This window comes from Larus michahellis, chromosome 1 (assembly GCF_964199755.1).
Source record: "Larus michahellis chromosome 1, bLarMic1.1, whole genome shotgun sequence".
NCBI lineage: Eukaryota > Metazoa > Chordata > Aves > Charadriiformes > Laridae > Larus > Larus michahellis.
This window is the reverse complement of record NC_133896.1, coordinates 30,835,865-30,861,901: the sequence shown is the minus strand read 5'-3', so window position 1 is coordinate 30,861,901 and position 26,037 is coordinate 30,835,865. Positions and strand designations below refer to the sequence as shown.

The window sequence follows — 26,037 nt, the reverse complement described above, 5'->3', positions numbered from 1 at the left end:
GAGAAATGAATGAAACATTGCCTTCAGACACTGCAATATAATTTTTATATTTTGACTGAATATCTACTTCAGCGAAATATACAGGGAATGTTTATATAAAACACTCCTGAAGGAGAAATTAAAAATAAGCAATATGTATTCAGTTTAATAATAAACACAACCTGCATAAAAAGAAAAAAAATCTCATTAGCTTTTTGAAAAAAAAAAAAAGATGTATATTATTAACTTTTCAGCTATACAAGTACTGATTCTTTGGTATTAGAAATTATGGGACAATCCAAAGCATATTATGTGTTTGTGAGGTTTTTTTCATATGCAATCAATGATAATAATAAAGGTTCCATTCAGTTACTAAAGACACAATGTAAAAGATTAAAATATTTTATTGAAGGTTTTAATAATTTCTTATCCATGGAAGCACAGGTACAGACGTAAGAAGTCAAGCATTTTACCCAGAAAAACTGAACATTCAAACCTTCTACAACTAATTATTTCAAAGCAAAATAATGCACAATGCACTACTGTTTGACAATTTTTAAAAACACCAAACAAGAAAACAAACAAAAAACCCAAAAAACTTTACACTTAAGGTGGCATTTTAACATGAAGATGTCGCATATATTTGCTGATATGGTACCTGATGTTAAAGCATATTTGGCAAAGCTCTTATGGATGATGGTATAACTGCTGCAACTCTTCCCGGTTAAACTTTACTTCAGTGTTTTTTCCTCTGAACATTTAGATCACTCTTGTTCTCTCTGGAGTGGTCTGCGCTCCGGAGGTAGCATTGGTTGTAACTTCTGCCAGCGTCGTGGAGGCCAGAGGATATGAGTAGCTCGAGCATGTAAAAGCCCAAGAGAAACCTGTAACCAAAATGTAAGCCAGATCGATTATTAAATACTGCAAATAAAATAAACTGTGGAAAATACAAAGCACTTGATGATTTGTTAGAGCAATGAGAGAACACAAAGCACGCACGCACGTGGAGTGTTTTTTGATAAAACATTTAGTGGAACTCAGACCAGCCTGCTGAAATGCCCTGGCTGTAACAAACATGAGCTAGGAATGTTTTTTCAGATTCAAGAAAAACAGTTGGCCAAAACAGGTAAGGGATTCTATAATCCACTGAAAGCTTTTGGTTATTAGTTATTTTTGGTACAGCACAATAAGGTTCAAGTATCTGTTCTGAAGAAGTTAAACATAACCTGTCTCGAATTTGAGCTACGTACACTAACCACAGCAGGACAGTGGCTTTTCTAAACATGCTGTGCTTTCTACTTATCATTGTCCTTCAAAACTCCATTTTGCCTCCAACCAAAAACGGAAATTACTGTGAATTGTAAATATTTCCCCGAGGATGAAAATGTATTTCTGATAGAATTACTTGAAACACATCTACAGATCAAATATTTTGGAACTTCTAGGATTACTTGCACTTCATTCATGTGTTTTGTAAACATGTTTTACTATCTTATTACTTATTATTGTTTTACTTCAGCAATTTTACTTCACTAATGTTCTACTTCAATAAATCAAAACAAAAATAAATACTGATATCACTTACAAATTAATCACTTAGAGGTGGTACAGTTTAGAAAACTGTATTGCTTACAAAACCTTAAGAAAACCACAAACAAGGCTTTTTTTCGAATATGGTATGAAATGGCTAGACTAAGAATAACTGAGAAGAGTCACATTTTCAGATTGAAATAATAAAACAGGCCTTCAGTGTTGGTACTTAACATTGAGATGAAGTAATCTGGTATGGAGTTAATCTCACTTAATTTGAAAAGCCTGTAGGATAGACTTCTGCATCTTAAATTATTTGTTTAGACTTCTTCTGGAGACAATAGCAAGTAGTAAGCTTCCCAGTGTATAATATTCCCAGTAATAAATACCCAGTGCCAACAGAAAAGTTGCAAACAGGACAAAAACACGGTTAGAAATACTGGAATGTCTCCTAAAGAGGCAACAGCGTCAGAAGTCCACAAAATTATGAATGGCATGAATAAAGAACGCATAGGCTTTATTTGCCTATTAAGTCATCATTTCTCATAAGAATGAGGAAACATCAGATGACATTATCTTAAAGAATTTTTAAAGACAACCAAAGGAAACGCTTCTTCAGAACGTGCACGATTACATCACGCCTGCATACATTATACAGGATACTGAAGACACCAGAAAAGAATAACAAAGTGGTTCAGAAAATAATAATAGAGGCAAAGTCCATCACACATAATCGAACATAAACAAAGTAACAGTGTAGTCTCTATACTCCACATTAGGAAACACTGAGGGAAAAATTATATACTTGTTTTGTTCTTATGCTCTAATGATCTGCTACTGGCTGTTGTCAGAGCCAGGAGTTAAATGGATTTCTGGTTTGAACCTGTACATTCCTGCTTAAATTTTTATATAAACTCAGTTCTTCGGTTCCATTCCATTACTCATCACAAAAAAAGTGATTTCAGTAAGCAGGTAATTCAGCATTTTATGCAAATAGACACCAAATAGGCCCCTAGGAATATCTTCAGCTAATTTTCTTGATTTAATTTCATAGGATTAATGTATATTCACTAGTCTCTCTCTACGACATAATCAAATCAGTGAAGCTGAAGTGGTCTATATCTAATTCCATATTCTGTAGCTTGATGAAGCAGGTGCTGAATTACTTGAATATAATTTGGTTACTTAATAACCCACAATATCTAAAAGAATCTAAAGTAGATCCCTGAAATTGCAGCCCAGCATTATATTTCGTTTGCTTGATCCCTTGTTTCCCCGATCCATTGCAGCTTTTTTCCTACATTCAAGCAAAGGACAGGCTGCTAAGTGACAACTCCGTTTTGATAGGATTTAGCTACATTTTTTTAAGTCTTGACATACTTCTGTGTATTTTGCTGGATATTTGTGGAATTCACAGTATCCTTTATCTTAATTATCCCATAAAGGGGTCTGCAAATGTAGTATTGCCACGGGGATTTGCTCCCTGAGTATACAGCATGATGGCACACACATTACAGGCTGGTGCCAAAACATAAAACCACAGCAAACCCCACCACTGCACATAAAATTTGACAGCACTACTATAAAGAAAAATGTTAAAATACTCTTCTCAAACACAAATAACATCCCATTTTCAAAGCTCTGTGTTTTTCTCAGTGCATTGCTTGTTACCGATGTCAGTAGGAGGTCTGCACACAGACTGGGAATATAATAAATGAATCAAAACTTGTTTGAAGCTGAGGCTGGCAATAATTTTGCCCAGAGGATTACTTCTACTGACCATCATCTGACTTTAAACTAATAAAGAAATATCCTTCCTATAAACCTGATTTAAAGGACAACATGACTAGTGTTAAAAAGGAAAAACGGGTATTGTTGGGTGATGGAAGTCTTTGCTAAATAACAAATGACACTGATGCTATAGGGCTTCTTTTATAATAACTTAAAGGATCACTTTAAAAGCACCTTGATGTTTGACTTCTGCAAACAACCTTAATAACTTTGTCCACTGCCTATTATTATTCTGCAGTTACCACAGCAGCCATGAATTTCACTGAGGAAGAACAGAATTGTTTTCAGAGAATAACCTGCCCTTGTTAATGGGTTTACCCTCATCACAGTTAGATAGGGACAAAGGGTGAACTGGGAGGCTACACTTTCTGTTGCAACAGTGAAATGCTGAAATAATCTGCTAAAAAAGGGACTAATCAGTTCCCTTACAGACATTATTTACTCTCTTTACTTAAGAAAATAAGTTTGCTCCCTTGAAATGCTATGTTAACTATAAGGAAAATCAGTACTTTACAGGCGCAAATTCTTTGAGGAACATATTTCATTTACGGACTTGAGTAAGAGATGCCATAAATCTATATAGTTGATTTTTATTTCTACATTATGATCTACATATTATTCTTGCTGTGGCAACAAGAGATGCTGTGTTGAACTGAATCCATATTATTCTCCCTAACCTGAGCTCTGTAGGCATTAATTCTAATTTTTTTTAAATCTTTGAATATTTAATTGAACAACTGAGAAGTCATTCCGGTAACATAGCAATTTTATCTGCAAAATAAGTTTTGAATGAATAATACTGTTTTGACACTGTTACTGTGATAAAAGCATATTTCCTCGGAGTCTTTAGTTGTTATATGTTACTTGTATGGAGACTGATTAGTTTTGGCACTGCATTAGGGAAACATAAGCCTAAACTTGATAGTGCTATCTGCAGTGGTATTTACAATTATCTATCTTGTTCATTCCATCCTAACAGGTTGGGATAAATGCACCTTTATTAGTATAGAGACTTATATTGCTATGACTTCTCCCCGTTCCAAAAGACATCGTTTTAAAATACTCATTGATTTACAGGCTGTACTCTCCACCTCTTCTTGTCTGTTTGCCATTTGATACCTTCACTGTCTCTTACCTTGATGCCTTTTCTAATCCCAAATCACAGTGGTAAAAGCAGCATTCAGACTGTGCAAGAATCCTGTAGCATGCAGTGGCACACACGAAAATTTCAATGGAAATCCAGGTCTTCAGCTTGGATTTCAAGAAAATGAAAAGTCCAGATAAGGATGCGACCCTAACCAGGATATTCTCAACTTTCTCAGGATATGTAAAGTCTACCTAACCTGCTAAATTCAGGTACTAGTGGTGGAGTAGCTGTGAGTTCCCTTTATGTTAGGTGCATTCCCCACAGATTTCTCTTTGCTTCTTTTTTCCTTGAACCTTTAGTTATTTCTCTATAGCTTAAACGGCCAAGAACTCAAATTCTGTAACATTAAAACAAGAAAGTACAGCACCACTGAATATAACCTGAAAAACAGCACTGAAGAACCAAAAAACCCAGGCCTTTACAACCTTTTCTAAAGCTAGACTTTCGAACTAGTCAATTTGCTAATTAGAAGTAATAACAAGACAAAGAGAAAAAAAAAATGCAAGAATGTTTATTCAGCTGTTATTGTAGCCCTGTAGGATGGTATTACCGTTGCTAATAACAAGCTGTAGACCTTGTACCACCACTGCAAGGCCTCAAGATTAATTTCTCAGGCTTCATCTTAACTTTCCTTGCCTGCCTGGAGTTTTGATTTAACTTCTTTAGCTGCAACAATTTTTCTAATGATCAGGTGACTATTGCCTAATTTTTTGAAGTTTCCCTTGTATCCCTTATATATGATTATATTTGCATCATCTTGTGGTATAATCAAAGTTCTTACATATACAGTAAAAAGTAATTATTCCATGTAGAATGAAATATTTATGACTTTAACATAATAATGTGGTTCACAAGACTATAGAAATGGGATAATAAAGACTGCAGGCCTACAATCAACTTAGCATTGGACATTAAAAAAAACCCAACAACTGGCTGGGAGTTGCACAAAAAGATTTTAAGGCTAACAAAGGTAAAAAAAGTTGAGAAGAACAAGGAATGTACTAACATACGCAAAACAAAACATGTAATAAATACAGATAAAAAGTGATGTTGCCAATCAATGAACAAAGAACAAGGCAAAAACCCACGTTCAAATATGTACTAAATTAGCCTGAAGTGGAACTGAGAGTGAGGGAGAAGAAACCATCACAGACAAACTCAGGAAAAAAATTAAATAGACTATTACATTATTTTCTTACAATGGGATTTGGGAGGATTGTGAATGAAATTTAACTTAGTTATTTCAATAAAAACATGAAATATACATGAAAAATTTACATCTTTGTGACAGAAGGTCCTGTAATAATCATATTATAAAGTATGAAATAACATAAGAAATCTGGGAATATCTAGATTAGTCACAGAAGATAATAATAAGCAAAGGTAATAGGAAGATAATAATAATGCACAGCAAATTCAACATCAGATCAACACAACGATCCTCTCAGAAGATGTACTTGAATAAGTACTTGAATACAAATATACTACTTCTGAAGAAGAAATACTAAGAAACACTATCTAAAAGTTCCCTTTTTTTCATCATGTTTAAGCCTAGAAAGATTTCCATATTAATTAGTATTTTGTCTCCTGGACTCATTAATAAATGTTTAAATTGTGCAATTCCTCTAAAATACCACTGGAAGTGAACAATAATAGCTACCTAACAAACTAGAAACAGAATTAAATTACAAGTGCCGCAGATTATAACCTGTGTACTTAAGGAATTTCATAAACAGGCAGAAAATCAAAATTTTAAAGGTATGTATCAGCCTCTGGTTTTGAAGAGTCACTTTTGCTTTACTGTCTTTAGCTGAATTATATTCTGGCAATATTGCACAGGCCTTCCAAACGCTGTGGCCAATTCTAACCATGCAAACACAAAAGATTAAAATTCTCTCAAACTAAAAATAGATAAAACAATATGAACAATCACAGTGTTTCAAATTATGCTTTCTTTTCTTTGAAGTAATATATTCTTATTACTTTTTCTTTTTGTTCATATGCAGTTTAGTGAAGAAGCTTTATATACAGCCTTTCACATGTTCAGCACTATGGAATATCAGCTGTATTCAAAATTTTCCTCTCAAATTTTCTGTTTCATAACACAAAGTCACTGGGGATGGTGGGCAGTAATTCTGTAACAGTAGAGGTCTATTCAGATTATATTTTGCTGGCTGGATACTTGCTGCTCCCCACAGAGTTTCTGAAAGGTGCCAATACATTAGGTGAAAACTCCTCTAATATGGAGAAATCCTGGGTGATTTATAGATGGCACCACTTGAGCAGACTTTAATGAATTTTTCCAGATATAGTAGTTCATAGCCCTGCTACCTATATCCTGGCTGTAGTTTGACTACACTGAAATTCTGGAAGATTGGGAATGCCAAATTTGTGTGGAGGTTGAAAACTCTGTGTAAAGGGACTGGGCTAATGAGAAAGGAGAGAAAAGAGTTCTAGAACATTTCATCCCCCAAAATCTCCAAGAAAAACTCAGGATAGAAACACTTAGGTAACTATGTAGTGTTTCAGCTATAATACTAACAAAAACATATAGCGTGGGATAGCTATCTGTGTCAAATTAGATTGCTTGTCTTTAAGAAAGGTTGTTGCACTGGGTTTTGATATTAGATTGTAGGTGTAAAATGGTCTCTCAGAGAATTCTCCCAGCAAATTAGTCTCTTCAAAAAAATCCATACTTTAATAGAAAGTAAACATGATTGCTATTACATTTCATTTTCTGTACATGGTTGAACTTTGAAACAACTACTATCAAGTGCAGTTGAAGGAAAAAAGCTCAATAAAAATAAAATCCTGTGGATTACAGTAAAATCCCAGAGAAACCACTTCCTCTAGTAGAAGTGTCTGGGATAATGAACAATGGCAGAAGAAACAAATATCCTTGACCTCCTTCTTTTATGAATGCAAGAATAACACAAAGATGAGAATCAATAAATTATTTTGTAAATAAAACCATACCACAACAGATGTTCTTTAACTCATATCAGCTCACTGAAGGCTGGCATAACAAGATGCTAACTAGCTCATGAATACAAAAAAAAGTAATAGATTCGTTTCAAGTACATAGCAAAATACTAGTGTCTTCATCACTCCTTCCTCTCATCCCTGAACAAATCAGACCTAATGGAGCCATACAGATCTAGTGACAAAGAAAAGAATGCAGCCCATTAATTTTGTTAGTAAGTGTTCCATTACAGTTCCATTAGTTTGATAGCTGAAGCAGCAGCTCCAGCTCCACATAAAACATCCCATATGTGTTTTCTTTCACAGAGCTACTGTAAAATCAGTAAAGGTCCTTATTAAAGTTATCAAATTCAGAAGTGTTCGTTTAGATATAAAACATATTATAAAAAATCTGAACATACATAAATGATAATTATTTTATTTTAAGAAAGCTTTAAACGGTGAAAATAGAACACTCGAGAGGGATGCACAAATACTACACATATATATGCACAGACATAATCACAAAATAAGATATACAAGAGAGAAATATATTTCAAATGCAATGGATGATTCCCAGAATGAATAAAATTTGCATGTTAGCCTAGAGTAGCTGAAATCATTATAACAACTGGGACTGCTTGAATTCAACATGGTTTTGAAATTTAAGCTACTCATGTCAGAAGAGGTGAGCACAGTCACTGCATTGTAATTAAAACCCATGTTATTGATTGAATTGAAAAAATGCAAGGTACTAAATATCAAAATAACTGGGCTGCATTCTCGTTTGTTCTATCATGTCTACATGCCTATGTTAAAGTTACAAAAGAGGTAAAGGAAGGAAATGGTCACCGAAAACAGAATATATTTCACACATGAGATTTTTCTACAGTTAGATGTGCAGACAGAGACCAGTTAACACCGAACCATAATTTACATTTATAAAAGCCATGCAGATTTAAAGCAATTCAGTACGAAGTAGTGTATTTTTTATTCAATGCATTAAGAAATCAGCTGTTAATGCCATTGACTAAATTAAACACTGTAACAAGTTGGGTACAAGTATTCTATGAGCTGAATTCTATCTCAACGCATTTTCTTGGAATTGTCGAGGATATACTATTGAAAGGGACACTATAGCTACTTCTTCACTCCTTCCCAGTTTCTTCTTCTATGTTTTCTGAAGACACCTTTTTAAAATAGAGTTTAGCATATAAAACAGCACTACTACTCTTTTATCTTCAGTAAGCATGGCTTTCTTAAAAATTATTCTTTGTTGCTTATGATTAAGAGAACCATTATACTAAATAGGTCTACAAAAAGATTTACAAACCAATCTATTATTTATTTTAGATTTCTCACAACGAAAATGGTGAAAGAATTTGCTTAGTGCACAGTATGATGTGCTTTGCATGCTGCATATACATAAATATCATTTAATAGTTAAAAGCTTTTTAATATTTCACTGGGTAACGCTCAAAATTCCTGGACTAAATGGGATTGTCACTAAGTCATGTAACTCAACAGAAGAACAAAATTAATGAAAGAGCCCTACATTAAAAAGCAGTAAAATATTTGCAACTCAGTATTTTAAGAACTGATAAATCAAGTGGCAGGAGACAATTACCAAAACACATTCATTATCTTCACGTAGATAGTATCCCAAATCCATGCATACTAATTATTCAGGAATACATAAAAGCCTTCAGTGTGAATTCCTGTTCAGCAATGTATTGTGTCAGTGCCAACTGAGTCAGAGGAATGTCAGGCTCAGTGACGTTTTTCAGCTTACTACACAAAGATTGATTATGTGCATTGTCTTTCTTGACTTAGGACACTATGCAGAAATGCTGCACTTTAAAAATTAAGTTGATTTACATTTTTGTCCCATTGCATGTCATTAATTTAGAGTTTCATTCTAAAGCTTTGGCAAATGCAGTGGTACAGTGCAATGAGTAGAAGGGAAGGAGTCAGAGAGCCGCTCCAAGAGCTCACACACTACCCAGGGATTGCGATCGTGCTCTCACTTTGCCGCTCCTCCCCAAACCCAATTCATCCCCATGGGCTGGTGCTAGAGCAGATGGAACCATGCCCTCTGCTCTGTCACCCCTTCTTCACTGTGCTTCCAGGAGAGCGGGACAGAGGAATCCCAGCACCACTCTGGCCATGGAGATTTACTGTGACGCTCTGTGCAACGCAGGGGAGAGCCCTGGCATATTCCTGCTCTGCTTCCAGCCCTCATAATGAGTGGCTAGTATTGCAAAGCTGAGAAAACAAGCTGGGAAGACAGGTCAAATTTCATCAAATTTCCAGAAGTATAGCTATGCCAGGGATCATATGCATGCCAGCTGGGAGATATTGTTTCAGACTCATTCCAGATTAAAAAAATGGAAAGGAAGGAGTCCTACTGCCAGAAGGAAACAGCAGGCTTCTATTTCTACATACAGTCCAATTCTTCTTCAAGACAAGTGATGTGAAAAAAAACCAAATACTAGCTACCTCTTGCATCTAATTTATATTCTTCATACTCTTTGCAGAAGCTCAGAAAAGTACCCAATCTCATAGGTCAAAAATCAAGGCTATTTATGAACTTAGAGAAGTATCGACACTAAAGAAAGTCATGGAGAACACCCCATCCCAGTGCTGCCTCATCTGCTCTGTTAGGAGCAGCTCCAGCCTGAGTGCTGAGTGGCTCCATCAGTGAACTCTGTGAAAGGACAGCACTGGGAGCAGCAGACCCCAGACATTTGGGAAAGTTCATTAACTTAAATTTTACTTGGCAGATACCTGGCACTCAGGCAAGATCACATTACAGTAAGTATCAAATGCTGAGGTAAGGGGCGGGGGGGGAAAAAGTAAAGAAGGCCAGCAGTAGCAAGAAAAGTTAATTCAAGGGAACAGGTGAGAAAATACCTCTTAATTAAAACAAAATGTTGCAACACCTTACGATATTACAACTGTTACTGGGCAAAGCAAGCCTTTTCTAAGCTAAGAGAACTGTTCAGAAATTTTCGGTGACAATAGCTTGTATGTTCAGCAAATAGATCTGTCAACCTGCTCACAGCTTCTCTGCTTTTTTATCACACATTTCAACAGTTTCAGCCTGATACAAATGAGGTTGTTGCAATACTGTTAAAAAAATCATTTTTATTTTCTCTTACCTTAAAAAGACTACTGTTCAATAGACTATTCCACTTAACTAAATATTTCAACAAATCGTGCTGTGAGGCTTGCTTATACTTTCTTCTAAAATGGCATACAGAAACAGTTTGACTTACAGAAAACATGCTGTTGGCAATATGAGTTATGAAAACCAACGGGGAGTAAATATTCAATGAGCAGCTAGGATATCAAAATGTCATTAAATAGCTGCATGATATGTTATTAAAATTATAAAAGACTTTTTAATAGAGGTCTTTGTGTGAGGATGGCTAGAGCTCATCTAAACCAGTAAATTTTATCAAGATAATTGTGTATACATAATCTCCCAGAGCTGAGAAAAAAAAGCAACACATAAATACTTTAAATATATACAAAGATTTTTCTGCCCCTTATAGCTATAATAATAGCTATGCATTTAAGAATGCTTAAATACTTCCTCTCTTGTCTTTATCTGATTTATTCTGTATTTTTGTTGAAACTATGGAGAAGAGATTAAATGTGCTAAACCCAGCTTTTACTTTACTTGGAAAGAACTATCTCCAAAACATTATTTTTTCCCCTAGTCAATCTTACTGTTATTTAGTATTCTGTGTTTTTATGATACTGTGACATTTGTCAAAATACAAGGCTTCTAGATATAATTCAAATCATATAACTATCCTTTCACTTTGCAACAGAAATTATGATTAAATAATTGACACTATATACTTATGAATATAATTTCCACATCCTACATAACTATTCCTCCTCGTATTAATTTTTTTTTCTTTAGTTCACTCCTGGTCAGCGTAAGATAATGGCATAACAAGTTTCGCTGAGGAAAAATGCTTAAAAAAAAAATATCAGAAGATTCATATCCTTAATCAAATGCTGTTGCAGTTCTTCTATGCAATCCTGAGTCTACAAGGCCGGATATCACGTTTGAGATGATTGTCTAATTCTCCACAGAAAACTCCCTCAATCAGGAAGATTCGTGTTTATGGAGAAGGCAATTTTATAGACAAGTCATGTGATGGATCAAGTCTCCAGGCCTGGCCCATGTGCCTGGCAGCCCAGGTAGAGCTGACTGATCCAGAGGAGGGGCAGGGGACCAGCAGCCAGGGTGATGCCTCTCCTCATCATTATGGGGACATCAGAAAAACTGGGAAGGACAGGGGAAGCCCACTATGAGCTTCCTGACCATTACACTAGAGGTCCAGTCAATTGGCCTAAACAGAAGTACCTTCTGCCATTTGAGGTGTCCCAGGAAACCTCTACTGGCCACTGTGCCTCCTCATTCAGAAGGGCATAGGCTTCTTCAAAGTCCTGTGCTATATCTTCCAAAAGCACATAAAATGTCTCAGGTCCGCTAGGACACAGGAAAAACAGTTTGTAGACAGTCAGTTCTACCATTGCTCTCTTCAAGACGTTTGTTATTCTTCTTGGTTTATATTCACCATTTTTTTCTCTTTTCCCCTTGCTCTCTAGCCTTCTTTAATGTACCCTTACATAATGAGATAGGATACTATAAACAAAATAACTGAGTCACAGACTGCGTACTTTCAAAATGAAAAGTTACCTTCCTCATTAGCCAAATGCAGTAACCAGATTTAATCCACTACTTTGCCATCACTTTACCATCAAGAGCTATATTTGTCTCAAGGAAATATTAAGACTTGCTCTTAAGCTATACAGCATGAGCAAGAAAGTAGTGGAAGACTAATGAATTCAGTTGCCTGCATATTTAATAAAATATTCTCTCATAGTTATAATCAAGCCATAGTTCAGCAAAGCATATGCTGAACTTTAAATATTCAAGTAAAACACTTGAGCACATCATTAAAATTAAGTAAAATAAAATAAAATTAATACAATTTCCAGTGAGCTGATGATCCAGATTTATTAACTCTTTAAATTACCCGATTTTTCAGATTATATGTAGCTATTAGGCTATTTTAGCAAGATATAACCACACAGGACTGCCAGGTCATCAGTACAAGAAAAGGACTAGCACATTTAGGATGTGAAAGATCTAAATGTTAAAACTTTACACCACTAAAACCAATTCATTATATGGAGCTTTTTCATTTCCAGTAAGAAAATCAATGAAAGTAAAACTCCTTTAAGTGCTGGTCTTTCTAACACAATCTTATTCAAAATATGCTGCAAATCCAACATCTATTTTGTACCTCTTTGTTTTGGAGAACAGAAATCGCATTTTCGGTCAGGAGCAGACTGCGTATCCATCAGCATTGCTATAATGCCTGGAGATCCAAGTACCGTCTCTGAAATTAGCTGAGGAGACAGCAGCAGTGACATGTGCAGACAGCACAATCTGATACATTTTCATCAGTCTGTTCTGAAGAAAATATAGTTCTGTATGTTTACTGAGTTATTTTTCTGCTTCAGGATCTTAGCACTCAAAGCAGATGAAAAAAGTGATCCATATTTTAGTGACACCATTATGAATAGTTCATCTTCTAGCTTGCTTTAGAGTACTAAATTTCTGTCAGCTATAGGTAAAAGCTACGGAAAGATGGCTATTGCAATTGCTTTGCAACAGGGGTCTGGCAACCTCCCTGTAGCATCTTTGTTCTTCCGCTAGTGTACAGCCTCAGCAATCCAGTCTGAGCTTGGTAAGGACTACACATTCTTACTTCCAAAATGATATCTTGTGAACTTTCTTGTTCAATGAGTCTAATGCTTATTATTCTTGAACAGACAAAAGCCACCCACAAACCTGCAAAGAAAGGCTTCCACGTTTTGTTCCAAATTTCCCACAATAATGTAAGTCCCAGTGCCGTCTGGAGTCACATATAGCCAGAGGCAAATCTGAAGCTGCCTTGTCCTCAGAAGTCTCACCATCTGGTGGTATGCACCATTTACCCGTTTGAAGAGTGGATCAATCTCAAACTGGAGGCTGCCACACCGTATGTTGGTAGGCACGAGGATGTGATTTTAATCATGAGTCAAAACCATGATACCCTAAATGCAGCAAGGAGGATGATGGAAGTTAGTAACTAATGACAAGGGAAAGTGTGGTTCTTATTAAAAGTGAAAAAATGCAGGGCCAGGTTCTCAAGAGAATTGGGAAGAAAAGAAAAGAAAAGAAAAGAAAAGAAAAGAAAAGAAAAGAAAAGAAAAGAAAAGAAAAGAAAAGAAAAGAAAAGAAAAGAAAAGAAAAGAAAAGAAAAGAAAAGAAAAGAAAAGAAAAGAAAAGAAAAGAAAAGAAAAGAAAAGAGAAAAGAAAAGAAAAGAAAAAAGAAAAGAAAAGAAAAGAAAAGAAAAGAAAAGAAAAGAAAAGAAAAGAAAAGAAAAGAAAAGAAAAGAAAAGAAAAGAAAAGAAAAGAAAAGAAAAGAAAAGAAAAGAAAAGAAAAGAAAGGGAAGGGAAGGGAAGGGAAGGGAAGGGAAGGGAAGGGAAGGGAAGGAAGGGAAGGGAAGGGAAGGGAAGGGAAGGGAAGGGAAGGGAAGGGAAGGGAAGGGAAGGGAAGGGAAGGGAAGGGAAGGGAAGGGAAGGGAAGGGAAGGGAAGGGAAGGGAAGGGAAGGGAAGGGAAGGGAAGGGAAGGGAAGGGAAGGGAAGGGAAGGGAAGGGAAGGGAAGGGAAGGAAGGGAAGGAAAGGAAAGGAAAGGAAAGGAAAGGAAAGGAAAGGAAAGGAAAGGAAAGGAAAGGAAAGGAAAGGAAAGGAAAGGAAAGGAAAGGAAAGGAAAGGAAAGGAAAGGAAAGGAAAGGAAAGGAAAGGAAAGGAAAGGAAAGGAAAGGAAAGGAAAGGAAAGGAAAGGAAAGGAAAGGAAAGGAAAGGAAAGGAAAGGAAAGGAAAGGAAAGGGAAAATGTAGATAGCACTAAAACTTTGGATGGGTGTTTAGAGTTGCCTGAACAACCTGCATCCTGAAATTAGAAGAAAGACTTCCCCCAAACTTCCGTAATAACTTCAGTGAGCATTAGCTGCAACTGGAAAACATTCCCAATTAGTACTAATACATTAAATAAGAGTGCAAGAGCTTCAAACTTCTACTGAGAAAGAATAACCTTTAGCTTTCGTTGCAACAGAAGAGTCCAATGCAGCACCTTCTCTGCTCTACAGCAAGGCATCTCTTTCTGCAATCTCAGAATACTTTTACATCACCTTTCTTCATAGTCTCTGCCAGATCTCTGCAGAAATTAATTCACAGCTATTGCACAGATCTCCAGTATACATTTGTGTAAGGAACTTTATATATAGAGATCATATCTGGATAGGATCCTAAAGCTTTTCTCCCCAGTCTCCTGACTTACTTCTCCTTTTAAGCTGTTCTGGCAGTCCTGTTACCCTCCCCATGTGCGTGTCAAGAAATGGGGGAAACTAGCTTTAATTATTCATCTTCAAGGCTTCCTAGCTGCTGGGTGGTTGCATTCCTCAGGCTTCCCTGGGAAGATCCCACCAACCTTCCTCCACTGCTGGGCAGAACAGCACACAACTCTGGTCCCCAGACTTTCTGCTGCCTAGCTCCACGATACGGTGGGAGGCAGATCCACTATAAATCCCCAAACACTGTTTTATGAGGAAGACTGGAGAGCTGGATGACAAAGGATACAGAAATAATTTCCAAGACAGATTAATTTCCAAGTTCAGCCAAAAGGTGAATCGTCCAACAAAAAAGCTAAATTCTGTGGCATCTGAACAAATATTTAATTCTCTGGCCACAAAACACCACCTTAGATTAAACATTGATTGAGATGCCCTATCTCCCTTTGTTACTTTTTTAAACCTCATCTAGATTCAAGAAAGCCATCTCACCTGTCCTATTGAAATGAAAGCAAATTGCTGTGGTCATCTTTTCAATCATGAAGAGTAAGGCTTTTTAAAGAGAATTTGAGATTCTTCTCAAAAGAGAGATGAAATAAACATGAAATTTGTAGAATATATATTGTATATGCTGTAGCAACTATCCAGAAAATAGAATATCAAAAAACAGAAAATAATAAAACTGGTTTATTCTCAGGGATAATATTTCAGCTGTCCTCAGTTATTAGCTTTAGTGCTTAAAGAAGCTTTAACGCTTCTTTGGTTTTCAAATGTTGAGGCTATAATACATTCAATTTCTGCTAAGTAAAACTTACTCTTGCCTTGCCCCTATAACTCTGTGTTTATTTAGTTCTTACTACCCTGTACTATGTATGGCATTACTATCAACACTTCTTAATCACTAATATTCATTTCTGAGAATGCTAAACCAAGCCCTTGAGCTGATGAAAATGCTAGACAATGAAATATACATACACAGAAATTGACCCTTTCTTTAGAAAGTCAACATCTCAAAGCTATGACAATCAAAATAAAGTTCAGTCTCCACTTACCATTCATTAGTACATTATACATACTCATTTACATAAGTACAAAACAGACGTAAAATGTTCCTTTTGTTGAGCATCATAGAAATGAAACTGCTAAGAAAGAGATATCAGAATACCTATTATGTCAAAGTACATCTTATTTAACTAAATGCATTGCTGCTACACAAACAAGGTTGAACCTATTTGATGATTATCATTTGAGATTTCTTACTTAGAACCATGTCAAAATTAATCCCTATTTAATGAGGTTTTTTGAAAGGGTTTTAAAATATCAAAATTCTGAAACATGCTCATTAGAGCTATTTGTAAGTAATTAAAAATGATAGCTTATAAATAAGTTGTGATTGGATCCTGAAGCCATGTCAGAAATAGTGCTCAGATGACAGCTTGTCAGATAATTTTATGCTTGATACATGGGCCCTGTTGATCACTAAATAGTGACATTTTTATTATTCCCTTGAAAAAAGAAAGTTAAAATTCCTGCCATCATAACTACTTTTTCCTTCCTTTTCTCTCCTAGATCTTGGCACATTGATAAAAACCATCCGAATATCAGAAAACCATTAACTACTCAGTTTGTGTCCCCCAACTTCTCCATTATCAAATGCCACTGTTATAATGTAAGAGAGCAATAAATTCAATGGAAAAGGTAACCAACATGCTCATGAAGCCTCAGTTTTTCTCTCTTTGACAGAGACACTAACATGATGAGCTATGGCATATCTGTGTAAAATTCTTTTTGGATTTGGAGTGTGTCACATTGTATCCGTCAAGAGTCAACAAGTTTCTCATGACATCTCACCCATAGGGAAAGCTTGGGTGTTAGTTTTTGTTTTCTTTGCTATTTTAAGAGTATGGCAAGGATTACAGTAAAGGTTTTGAAAACTCCTCAGCCTTCAAAATGTACTATAAAAACTGTCTTTAAAAGAGATATCCAGAAATATGAAGTGCCCTTTATTTTTCATAAATAAGCCACTTGAAGCACGGAGTGTTTAAAAATGTGCCTGCTAACAAAAACATCAACATTATTTTTGTTAATAATATTTATTTGTTATTCTACAGAAAGTTAATTAGATGACAGTAAAACAAATCAATATGAAATGTCAAAATAAAAATAAGAGTATCTTTGGAAAACAAACCAGGAACAGTGATAGAAAAACCTGGCAATTTTTTCATAATTTCTTGATTATGATTACGATTATAATGTTAAGGCTAATTATAAGAGACTAATTCTTGCCATTCATGTTTCTTGGAGAAAACAAAGCTGCCCGGAGCTGATAATGTATATCTTTGTTCTTTTTATATAATGATACATGTTGCATATAAAAAGCCACCCCTGAGCTGTGAATTTCTTAATGTCTTAGCTTTAGATGTAATTTGAACATCGACTGGAGTCTGGAACCTTTCCTCGAACTGATTAGTAACTTATTTGAAAGCTAGTTGCAGTAAATTTGAAAGGACTGTTCCTGTAAACCAGTGCTATTCTTCATGTATAAGCACACTTGAATCTGACCCTAAGATTTATTTCGTTTCCTCTGTAAAATGAGAGATTAAAAAAAAAAACAAACCCAAACATATTTACGGAAGATTGTAAAATATGTATATGTCAAACTTCACCTCTTGAATCTTACCAGTTTCAACCATTAATTTATAGAGCAGTGTGAGCAGCAACGCTTAACAGTATTATTACTCTGACATAAGTAGATGACAGTCTAGTATTGCACTGCATTTTGCTTTTGATGAGGACTATTATTTCCAATACGCATAATATGTAACAATACCACAGCTCGTCATGACTTATCTGAGAAACATGAGAGCTTGCAGCAAATACGTGAGATTTATGAATGTCACTAGTACACAGACAGTGTTTTTCATGGTACTTACTGAAGCGCTATGTAAACATACTCGTGTTCATACGGAAAAAACAGGAAGAAAATATTTAGTGGAATTCTAGGTTTTCCAAGAAAAAAACACAACAACAACAACAACAACAACAACAAAACCCCCTCAAATATTTTGATTTCTGTTACAGAAATGTGAATGACACTAAAAATTCTTTTCAGCATTAAAAAGTGTTGATGACCTGAGGGACTTGTTTAAAGAACTTGTTTATCTACCAGAACGAAGCGTTATGCAAACAAGAAGGAACGTTCATTCCCTCTGAAATTTCTGAATCTCCTGTCCATTTATATAAGACAAGATATGAGTAGTGAGCAGCCAATTGCCTCACAGGCATTAGGCTCAGACAGCTATTAGAATATAGTGCAGACTACTGTAAAATTTACAAGTCTGACACAGAGCTTATTGGATTTAAGGGATATAATTTCATTTGTTTCAGTGGACACTGGATTTAGCTCTATTGGTATGATCCAATGTCTACTGAAGCATACGGAAAAACACCCACAAAATGAATCATATGCAGTCCCTATTCAGAGCTCCTAGGGTGGATGATGAGAGAGATTCAAAGATTTTTATTACTATTATCCTTAGCTTATACTGTTGTATTCTTTCCTAATTCAAGGATACTTGGTTTTACATAGGAAAAGTTCCCTGGCAATCACCAGAGAACAACTTCAAGTAATTTCTCTGTATTTGGAATACATGCTGCAATCTCGCCTTCGTTAGAGAGATTGCCTACATTAACATCTCTCTGACCCAAGAAAGAGGTGCTTGCATCCTGCAGGGATAATAAATCAAATACCTTAGGGTTTTTTCTAGCCCCAAATTAACATAATTCAAGTCCTGAAGTAAGACATAAGAAAAAGACTGATTTAGCTTGCCAATTAATACTTTCTGCTGAAGTGCCCTGATGTCCAAAATATAAATGTGAGAGAGCAGTGATTACTGATCAAGGTATTAATATTATTTGAAGAAGTTTAAAACACATATTAAATTTAGGAAATTAAAGTTAGAAAATCGAGTTTGAGAAAACATCTAAGAATAAGACTTGAGGTTAAATGATGACTGATTGAATTGTTTTTTTCCTAGAGCCTCTCTCTCCATAGCCTTGAAATCCTGTGAGAAATTCAGCAAGCTTGGAGTCTCCCACCTAACTCAATAGCCTAAACTGAAAATCGTGCTAAGCTCTGTAGATAATCAGTGCAAAGAGAGGAAGCTGACATAGTGATGTAGACCTGTAGTAAGCTATATCAGTCTTCCCCATTTCTGTCCATTGACTGTAGAGGGAGGCTAGGCAACTGTGCTATTAAATTGGGTGTCTCTGTTCAAGGCTTACAATTAGATTAAAAGAATCTGGGCTTTTATATTGACTTAAAAGTCATGTAATGTTCTCCATTAAAATCCATCTGTTCAAAAGATATGCTCGAAATAACTGCAAGACATCATCTGACATTAAATTAGCTTCCTAAATGACTTGATACTAAATTTATAGAGGACAATGGCAAAGCTCCCTTTGGACTTCACTGGTCCAGGACCAGTAAATAGTAACTGATACTGCTTTCCCCAGTTTCATGAACAATTTGTGGGTTTTTTTCCTCAGAAAATTCTCAGAAGTCTTTCTTTTTATACTGCAATGCTAAAGGAGAGCAGTAATAACTGCAGGTGGATTACTGAGTGTAGGTTACGGTGTTGGGAATCTTAGTGACCTTGAGTAGAATCAGTTTCCAAATGCAATTCGTTAAATACCATTATATTACATGACAGCTCTGGGAGTGAGGGAATATAAGAATAGTAAAGCCAAAGTCCCTTGGGGTAGTCAGATAAAATGTATCAGAACCTGTCTAAATAACACATTTGTTATATCTAGTTTTGTTGCTTTAAAACGCTTTGCTCAGGAAGTGCTATACTCAGTGGAAGAAATCACCTCATCTCGGCTATCACAAAGGCATTGTTGTATGCTGCCTCTGTTCTAACCATGGCAACATGCTGCCACCAAAAAATAAATCTTTAAAAAAATAAAAATCAGTGATCCAAAGCTAGATTAAAAATATTCATTTCAGAATTAAAACATAACACATTGAAAACAAAGACTTCTTGGCTGACATTAAATCACCCATTGTTCTTTTTTTTAAAAACTGTCAATTTAACCTCAGTTCCCAGGTTTTCTTCTTTAGATTCCACTTCCAGTGCAGTAGATATGCCATTTTTCTCTATGGGACCACATCTGAAATGAGTCAGTCACTCTACACTACTCACAGTCAAAAGACCTTCATCTAAAAGTACTTTAAGATTGGATCTTTTGTATGAAGCCTGAGCAATCTGCAGCCAGTGAAGAATAAAAAATATATTGAGGATTCACTGCCAGAGATGCAATCGTGAGATGCAGAAATAATTGCTGGAAAATAACAGAAGCTGGTGTGCCAGGGAAAGTTTGGGTTTCTTCTGCTTTTAGAGAATTCTATGTGTCCAGACTACATACTAATTTTGTATGCCAGGGTACATAGTAAAAAAAATCATAGAATCATGGAATCACAGAATCACAGAATGGTAGGGTTGGAAGGGACCTCTGGAAACCATCTATTCCAACCCCCCTGCCAGAGCAGGGTCACCTAGAGCAGGTTGCACAGGAACGCATCCAGGCGGGTTTTCATCAAGAATCAAGAATCATGAAGAACTGTTCCAATATAAGAAATGGCTGATTTCATATGAAAAAAAGCATGGCTAATAAAAATATATTTTTATTTCATTTTTAGTTTCATGACAAAGTCACTGTTGACTTCCTAGTTGACAGCAGAGCTTAGTTTTCCTCCAGATTAATTAACATGTAATGTTGTAGTTATTTATGGTTACAATTGGTGTGTGTGGTTATATTAAGCTAATAGGGACTACAAGTTTCATTTTTCATAATATTTGTTAGGTCTAAGTAAACTAGAGGTTTCTATTTTCAGTTTGATATAGGAAAAAAAAAAAAGAGACCAAGAAAAACTGAGAAAAAAAGAAGTGGTTATATTTAAAGATTTATGCTGGAACTCTGTTTCTGCAGGTAGTGCATGAATATTTTCTCTGAAATGAAGTGTCCTTGATATACTCTTCTTGCACTTTATACTGTTCTATGAATTATAGAAGAATCCACACTGGCTGTGTGTGTTATTTTGGAAGAGTCACTACTCTCCTTAGATGCAGACTGAAGTAAGGAAAACTGAAAACTGAATCATCCAACCAGTAGTCATTTGGTATCATCATAGACATGCCCAAGGGAAAAATGAAAGTTCAACTTAAAAATTATCTTGATAAATAAGCTTTCAGAAAAAAAATGTTAAGCCAGGTTAAAAAGGATCAGGACACTATTTCTACGAAAACAACAACAATGAGCAAGCAGACCAACAACTGAGACTTTTACAGCTAATTGGAACAAATGACAAAGGCACACTTCCTAGAATACTGTAGCCTTTCCAATTGAACATCAAAGAAAGGCTTGTACCAGCACATAACAGAAGTAGCTTCAGATTTTCAGGTGATTTATTATGTTTTTACTAAATCATCAACACACCCTAAAATTCACCCCCGCCCCCACCCCCCCCCAAAAAAAAAAAAAAAATAAAAAAAATAATCCATCTAGTAGGTCGCTAACCTTGATATCTACAGGAGTAGTAACATTTTTAAAAGAGTACTAAGAGCTAAGACACTAAAGACTGTGGAAAGGCTGGCACTGTCCAGAGGATCCAGTGCAGACGCTCAGAGCTCCTCTGCTGGGGAAGCCTCAGCTTTCTGCAAAGAGCAGAGCGCGCAGCAAGGCAGCCATCACGTCTCATGCACCAGGGAGTTCTCTGTCTAACAGCGCTACTCATCTCTTCAAGGAGGTGCTAATTTTAGGATAATTTGGAAACGCTGTTCCATCTGCAAATTGAATTGCGCTTCCTATTTCACAAATACCAAGAACTAAGTAGAAGTCACCTTCACTTTTTCTATTTAACATTGCTTTTGCTGCAAGAGGCATGTATTTCACAGCTTGCTTTTTGTGCCTGACTGTTTTTATTTTTGATCCTTTGTAATACACTGCAATAATCAGTTTATAAAGACCAGTTTCTTAGAGTAAAGGCAGTAGCTATTACACTGGCTAAGTCATAAAGTATTTTGAAATGTCCTATATTAAGAACTATAGCAAACATTAATATTTTCTTTTTTATTTTAAACTATCATGCAAAGTTAAAAGCTCCTTTTTTTAAAGTGCAAGAGAGACTCTTTTCCCTTGTTAAAGCAAAGCTCCTTTAAATAGTAAAGTAATATTGAAATCCTAGTGCCAGCGTTGCTAGTTTATATGCAGCTGGTGGCCATCTGACTGCTGATATGAAGCCAATTGCAATTTGCCTAATAAGGACCGATCAAAGTTTACTACAGTTTCCTGAATTATTTTTATAGAAACTGCAGGAAAAAAAAGTATTAAAGATAAATTTCCATAACATCTGCAAACACTAAAAATATGATTTTTTTTTTTAAAAAAAAACAACCACCAAACCATGCAGTAGGTCCAGTACGTACAGCACCCCCTCATTTCAGATTTAGAACAGAGAGAGATCTAATCGAACTTGGTGGTCAGGGAGTGGATTTTGCAGCCATGTGGCCACGGTGGAATCATTTGACTCTCAAGTGGCTACCATAACAGCTGCTAAATGACAATGCTGGATTTAATTAAATATCTCAGGATTTCTTACAGACAGAAGCGGGCCAGTATAAATCAATACCAGATAATCAAAGTCAGCAAGACAACAAGAAACTGATACTGTCCACATTTAGTGTCCTCTGATATGTGTTCTGAAGTTTTCTATTATTTAATAGAATAAAAAGAACGTCTTTTTCTTTGCCTGAAACACTGAAAATTACTAACTACAGCAAGCAAAAAAGGAGCATGAAATAAAGAGAATACAGCAATAGATGAAAAAAGATAATTTCTGCAGTAACAGTATGCAATCTTGTGTCTTTGACAACTCAAATCATTTTGAACAAAGAGTAATTTATGGAGATGAAAGGGCAAGCACTTTCCTTCATTCATTTATTTGTTTTATTCCCTGTAGGATACAGCAAATAAATAAAATTACTTCTAAAAAGCCATTTTCCATTGTTAGCATTTACGCCTTGAGGAAAAGAATCTTAAAATCCTTTAGCTTTTGAGCAAACTCACTTACTATCATCCATTCCTCCCTCTTCTCATTCTTCATGATAAATTCAACAAATTTTAGTGATGTCACAGGTGTTCTAAAGAAAAGTAGTATTAGCAGGCTTATTGTGACCCAGATTTAGATTTTTAAGATGCTTTAATTCATTAAAGCTGAGGCATTTGGACAGCAATATAATAATTATTTGTCCTAGTTGGGGAAATACTTTCTTGTCCTGTTCAATTTGGAAATAAGTCCTGTATTTTATGAAAAGCAGGATCAATTCGAAAGCATTAAAAAAAATCTTGAAAGTTATTTAAAATGTAAACAATTAGCAACTTGTATATAATTCAAATCACATAAGGTTAATCAGCAGAATCCAAATGTAGAGTTATTTCCACAGTGACTTGTCGCATGTTAACAAGGTTGAATATTTGGTATTTTATTTTAGCAGCATCACAACAAAGCATAAGCAGTGTGACCTGGCACAACAGTTTAAATCCAATTAAAGCATTCAGGAATATAGTTTCATAATTTGACAAAAATAAATACAAGAAAGAATGTGTGTCTTGTAGCTAACTCTAGGCGCTAATTACTTAGTCTTGATTCCCTTTACTGTTAATGGTGGCAGAGGATTCTGCCTACAGAATCCCTTTATCTTTCCCTTTTTCCATTGACCATGCACCCTAAAGAGATTATCCTGAAGTTACCCCTTGGGAATAACCACCAATGCCTTTTTTTAGGCAATTTTACAAGCAGGTGACTATAGCCAGAGGTTCAGGCATTCCTGACGTTGCTATGCAAATGTAGAAAAGATAAAAATACATATTGTTGAAAGATAAGATAGATAACAGCCTAAAAAATGTACTATTCCTAAACAGTGGCTGCGGTCACAAGAGACTAGATATCCAGGAGTAAGTAAAGTGGACCCGCTGGTTTCGGAACAAACTATGTTACTGTTTGATGAATGCAGGTATTGAGGAATGAAATTATTGATCTTCTACCTATGGTTAATTCACATCCCCACAAACCCCCTGTGCAGGTTCTCCAACATTCAGCAGTTTTCCCTAAAGCTGATTATTTTCCAAGTATTGTTCACCTATTCTTCTGTATCAGGCTATTATGGTTTATCATGTGTAGGCCAGTTCTTGAAGATCATTCAGAAGCTAAAACATACAGAAATCATACATGATCCTTACACATAGCAGTACATTAATCTGAAGTAAGTACATGCTATTTTCATTCCGTGCTATCCTTGGGATCCTGTTTATCTATCGGTGCAGTTAAAAGTGTGGGTTAGCATTCATATACCTAGAAACAATCTTGGGATGCAGCAATTTTAGCTGCCGCCTCTCCCTACACTTCTCAGAACCGCTGCAATTCATTGATGATTTTACCATCTGTCTCAAAAGCTAAAATACTTGGTTTAAAAATATAAAAGCCAGACAAGCAACTCTATTATTACATGCAAAGGCCTCTCTAGCGCTGTAAACATAAGCTTAAAAGTTCCCACCGCCTTTGGAGTTCTACCTTTGTTAACAATCGTGAGACTAGAACGGGCTTGGCACCAGAATGGCTTAATCTAGGCTTTGCCATGGCAGTGCAAATTACTACAAAATGCCTCCTAGATTACGTTAAGGTTCTTTCCAAAGGAACTGCCTTGCTGGTGGGTACATCCCATTGAGACATTTCAAGGAAAAGCTTGGAATTAAATCATCAATTACTATCCATCTTACTGATGATTAATCTTTGTATTTGTATACCTCTCTGCTGCTGTCCCATCTACGTAGGGATTTCTCTTGTTACCCCAGTCATGTAGGTCTAAATAAACCCTTATCACTACATTCTTACTCTTATACGTTGTAGACAAGATTTGGTCAACTCAATATCTGACAGCCAGTCTATGTACTGAATTTCTTTGCTTTTGGATACTTTTGGATAAAGACAGTTTCTCCTTTGTTCCTCCTTCTTTTCTTTTGTGGTGGTGTAACATAGCATTTCATTTTCTGCTATAATATCCTTCATTCCCAAATTTTACCCCTAATTCCTTTTCTTCAGTTAGTTATAAATATTAAGGAGTAGGCATACTTGAATTTGATTACATTAGCACATTTTACTGTATTGTGTTGTCTGTGTTACTCTGATATATTTAATTTTTCTCTATTATCTAAAACATGATCATCATGCTTTGAGTGAGGTAAGTATAATCAGAAAAGAAAGCAAAGGAACGTGCCAAGCTGCAAGACCCCTGAAGTGTCATTTCTCTTAACAACTCTTTTTTTGTACAAATTTTCAGTGTAACACTGGGCATTAAAGCATACATAACTTTTATACATCATATTACCACATGATGGGCAGTTGTCATATAGTGTGCCAAAAAAAGGAGGGATAACACTGTGTAGAAAATATCTATAGCGTTTTTTAGAGATTTTGTTCTAGCAGCACAGAAATGCAATCTAAACTCCTACATCACAACTTGACAAAAATACATTCAATTCAATTTTAGAATAAATCGTTTCTGGAATAAGATTATCTGCCACATTTCAGTTCAGAAACATTTCTTGATATCCACATTCCATTTTTTCACAAACAGGCATTCTGACCAAGTTTGGCAGGGTTTTAATTACAGAAGCACAGATATACCTCTAAAATAAAAGTTTTCAGTATTCAAACTTTGCAGGGACCACTTCATTTAAGACTCTGAGGGTGATATCAAATCTGAAATGACAGTTATGATTTTCAGGCATATTTCCCTCTATAACACATGCATTCTTCACACTTTAAAAAAATGAAGGCACAGTTACAGCTGCTGCCTACTGATCTGTGTGCATTGAGCAGCACAGCAACATATTCAGCTTATCGGAACCGTTTGCAAGAGCATGTTTGTCAAGCAAAACTATCTCAGAGCATTAGGGAACTGGTGTCTCAGTTGGATTACTTCACTAACTCTTCTATAATAGCGTAGAGGGGTTATTTCAACTGAGACTATGCAAACAAAACCAAAAAATTCTCACAGACTGCTAAGTGACTCAGAAACCTCAACACTGTGAAACCTAAAACCGTTTCAGGCTTGAGGTTCAATATGCAGATAAAATCTAGAG

At 35.7% G+C, this 26,037-nt stretch overlaps 1 protein-coding gene across 3 annotated transcripts in view; it reads right to left on the bottom strand.

Moving 5' to 3' along the window:
* Positions 1-365: 365 nt before the first annotated feature.
* IMMP2L (inner mitochondrial membrane peptidase subunit 2) overlaps positions 366-26,037 on the bottom strand; it is a 471,260-nt gene continuing 445,588 nt past the window's right edge. For all 3 annotated transcript variants that reach the window (XM_074607690.1, XM_074607532.1, XM_074607604.1), the window contains one exon: positions 366-863. In XM_074607690.1, the coding sequence (XP_074463791.1) occupies positions 744-863 (120 nt within the window). In that variant the 3' untranslated portion in view covers positions 366-743. The remainder of the gene's footprint in view (positions 864-26,037) is intronic.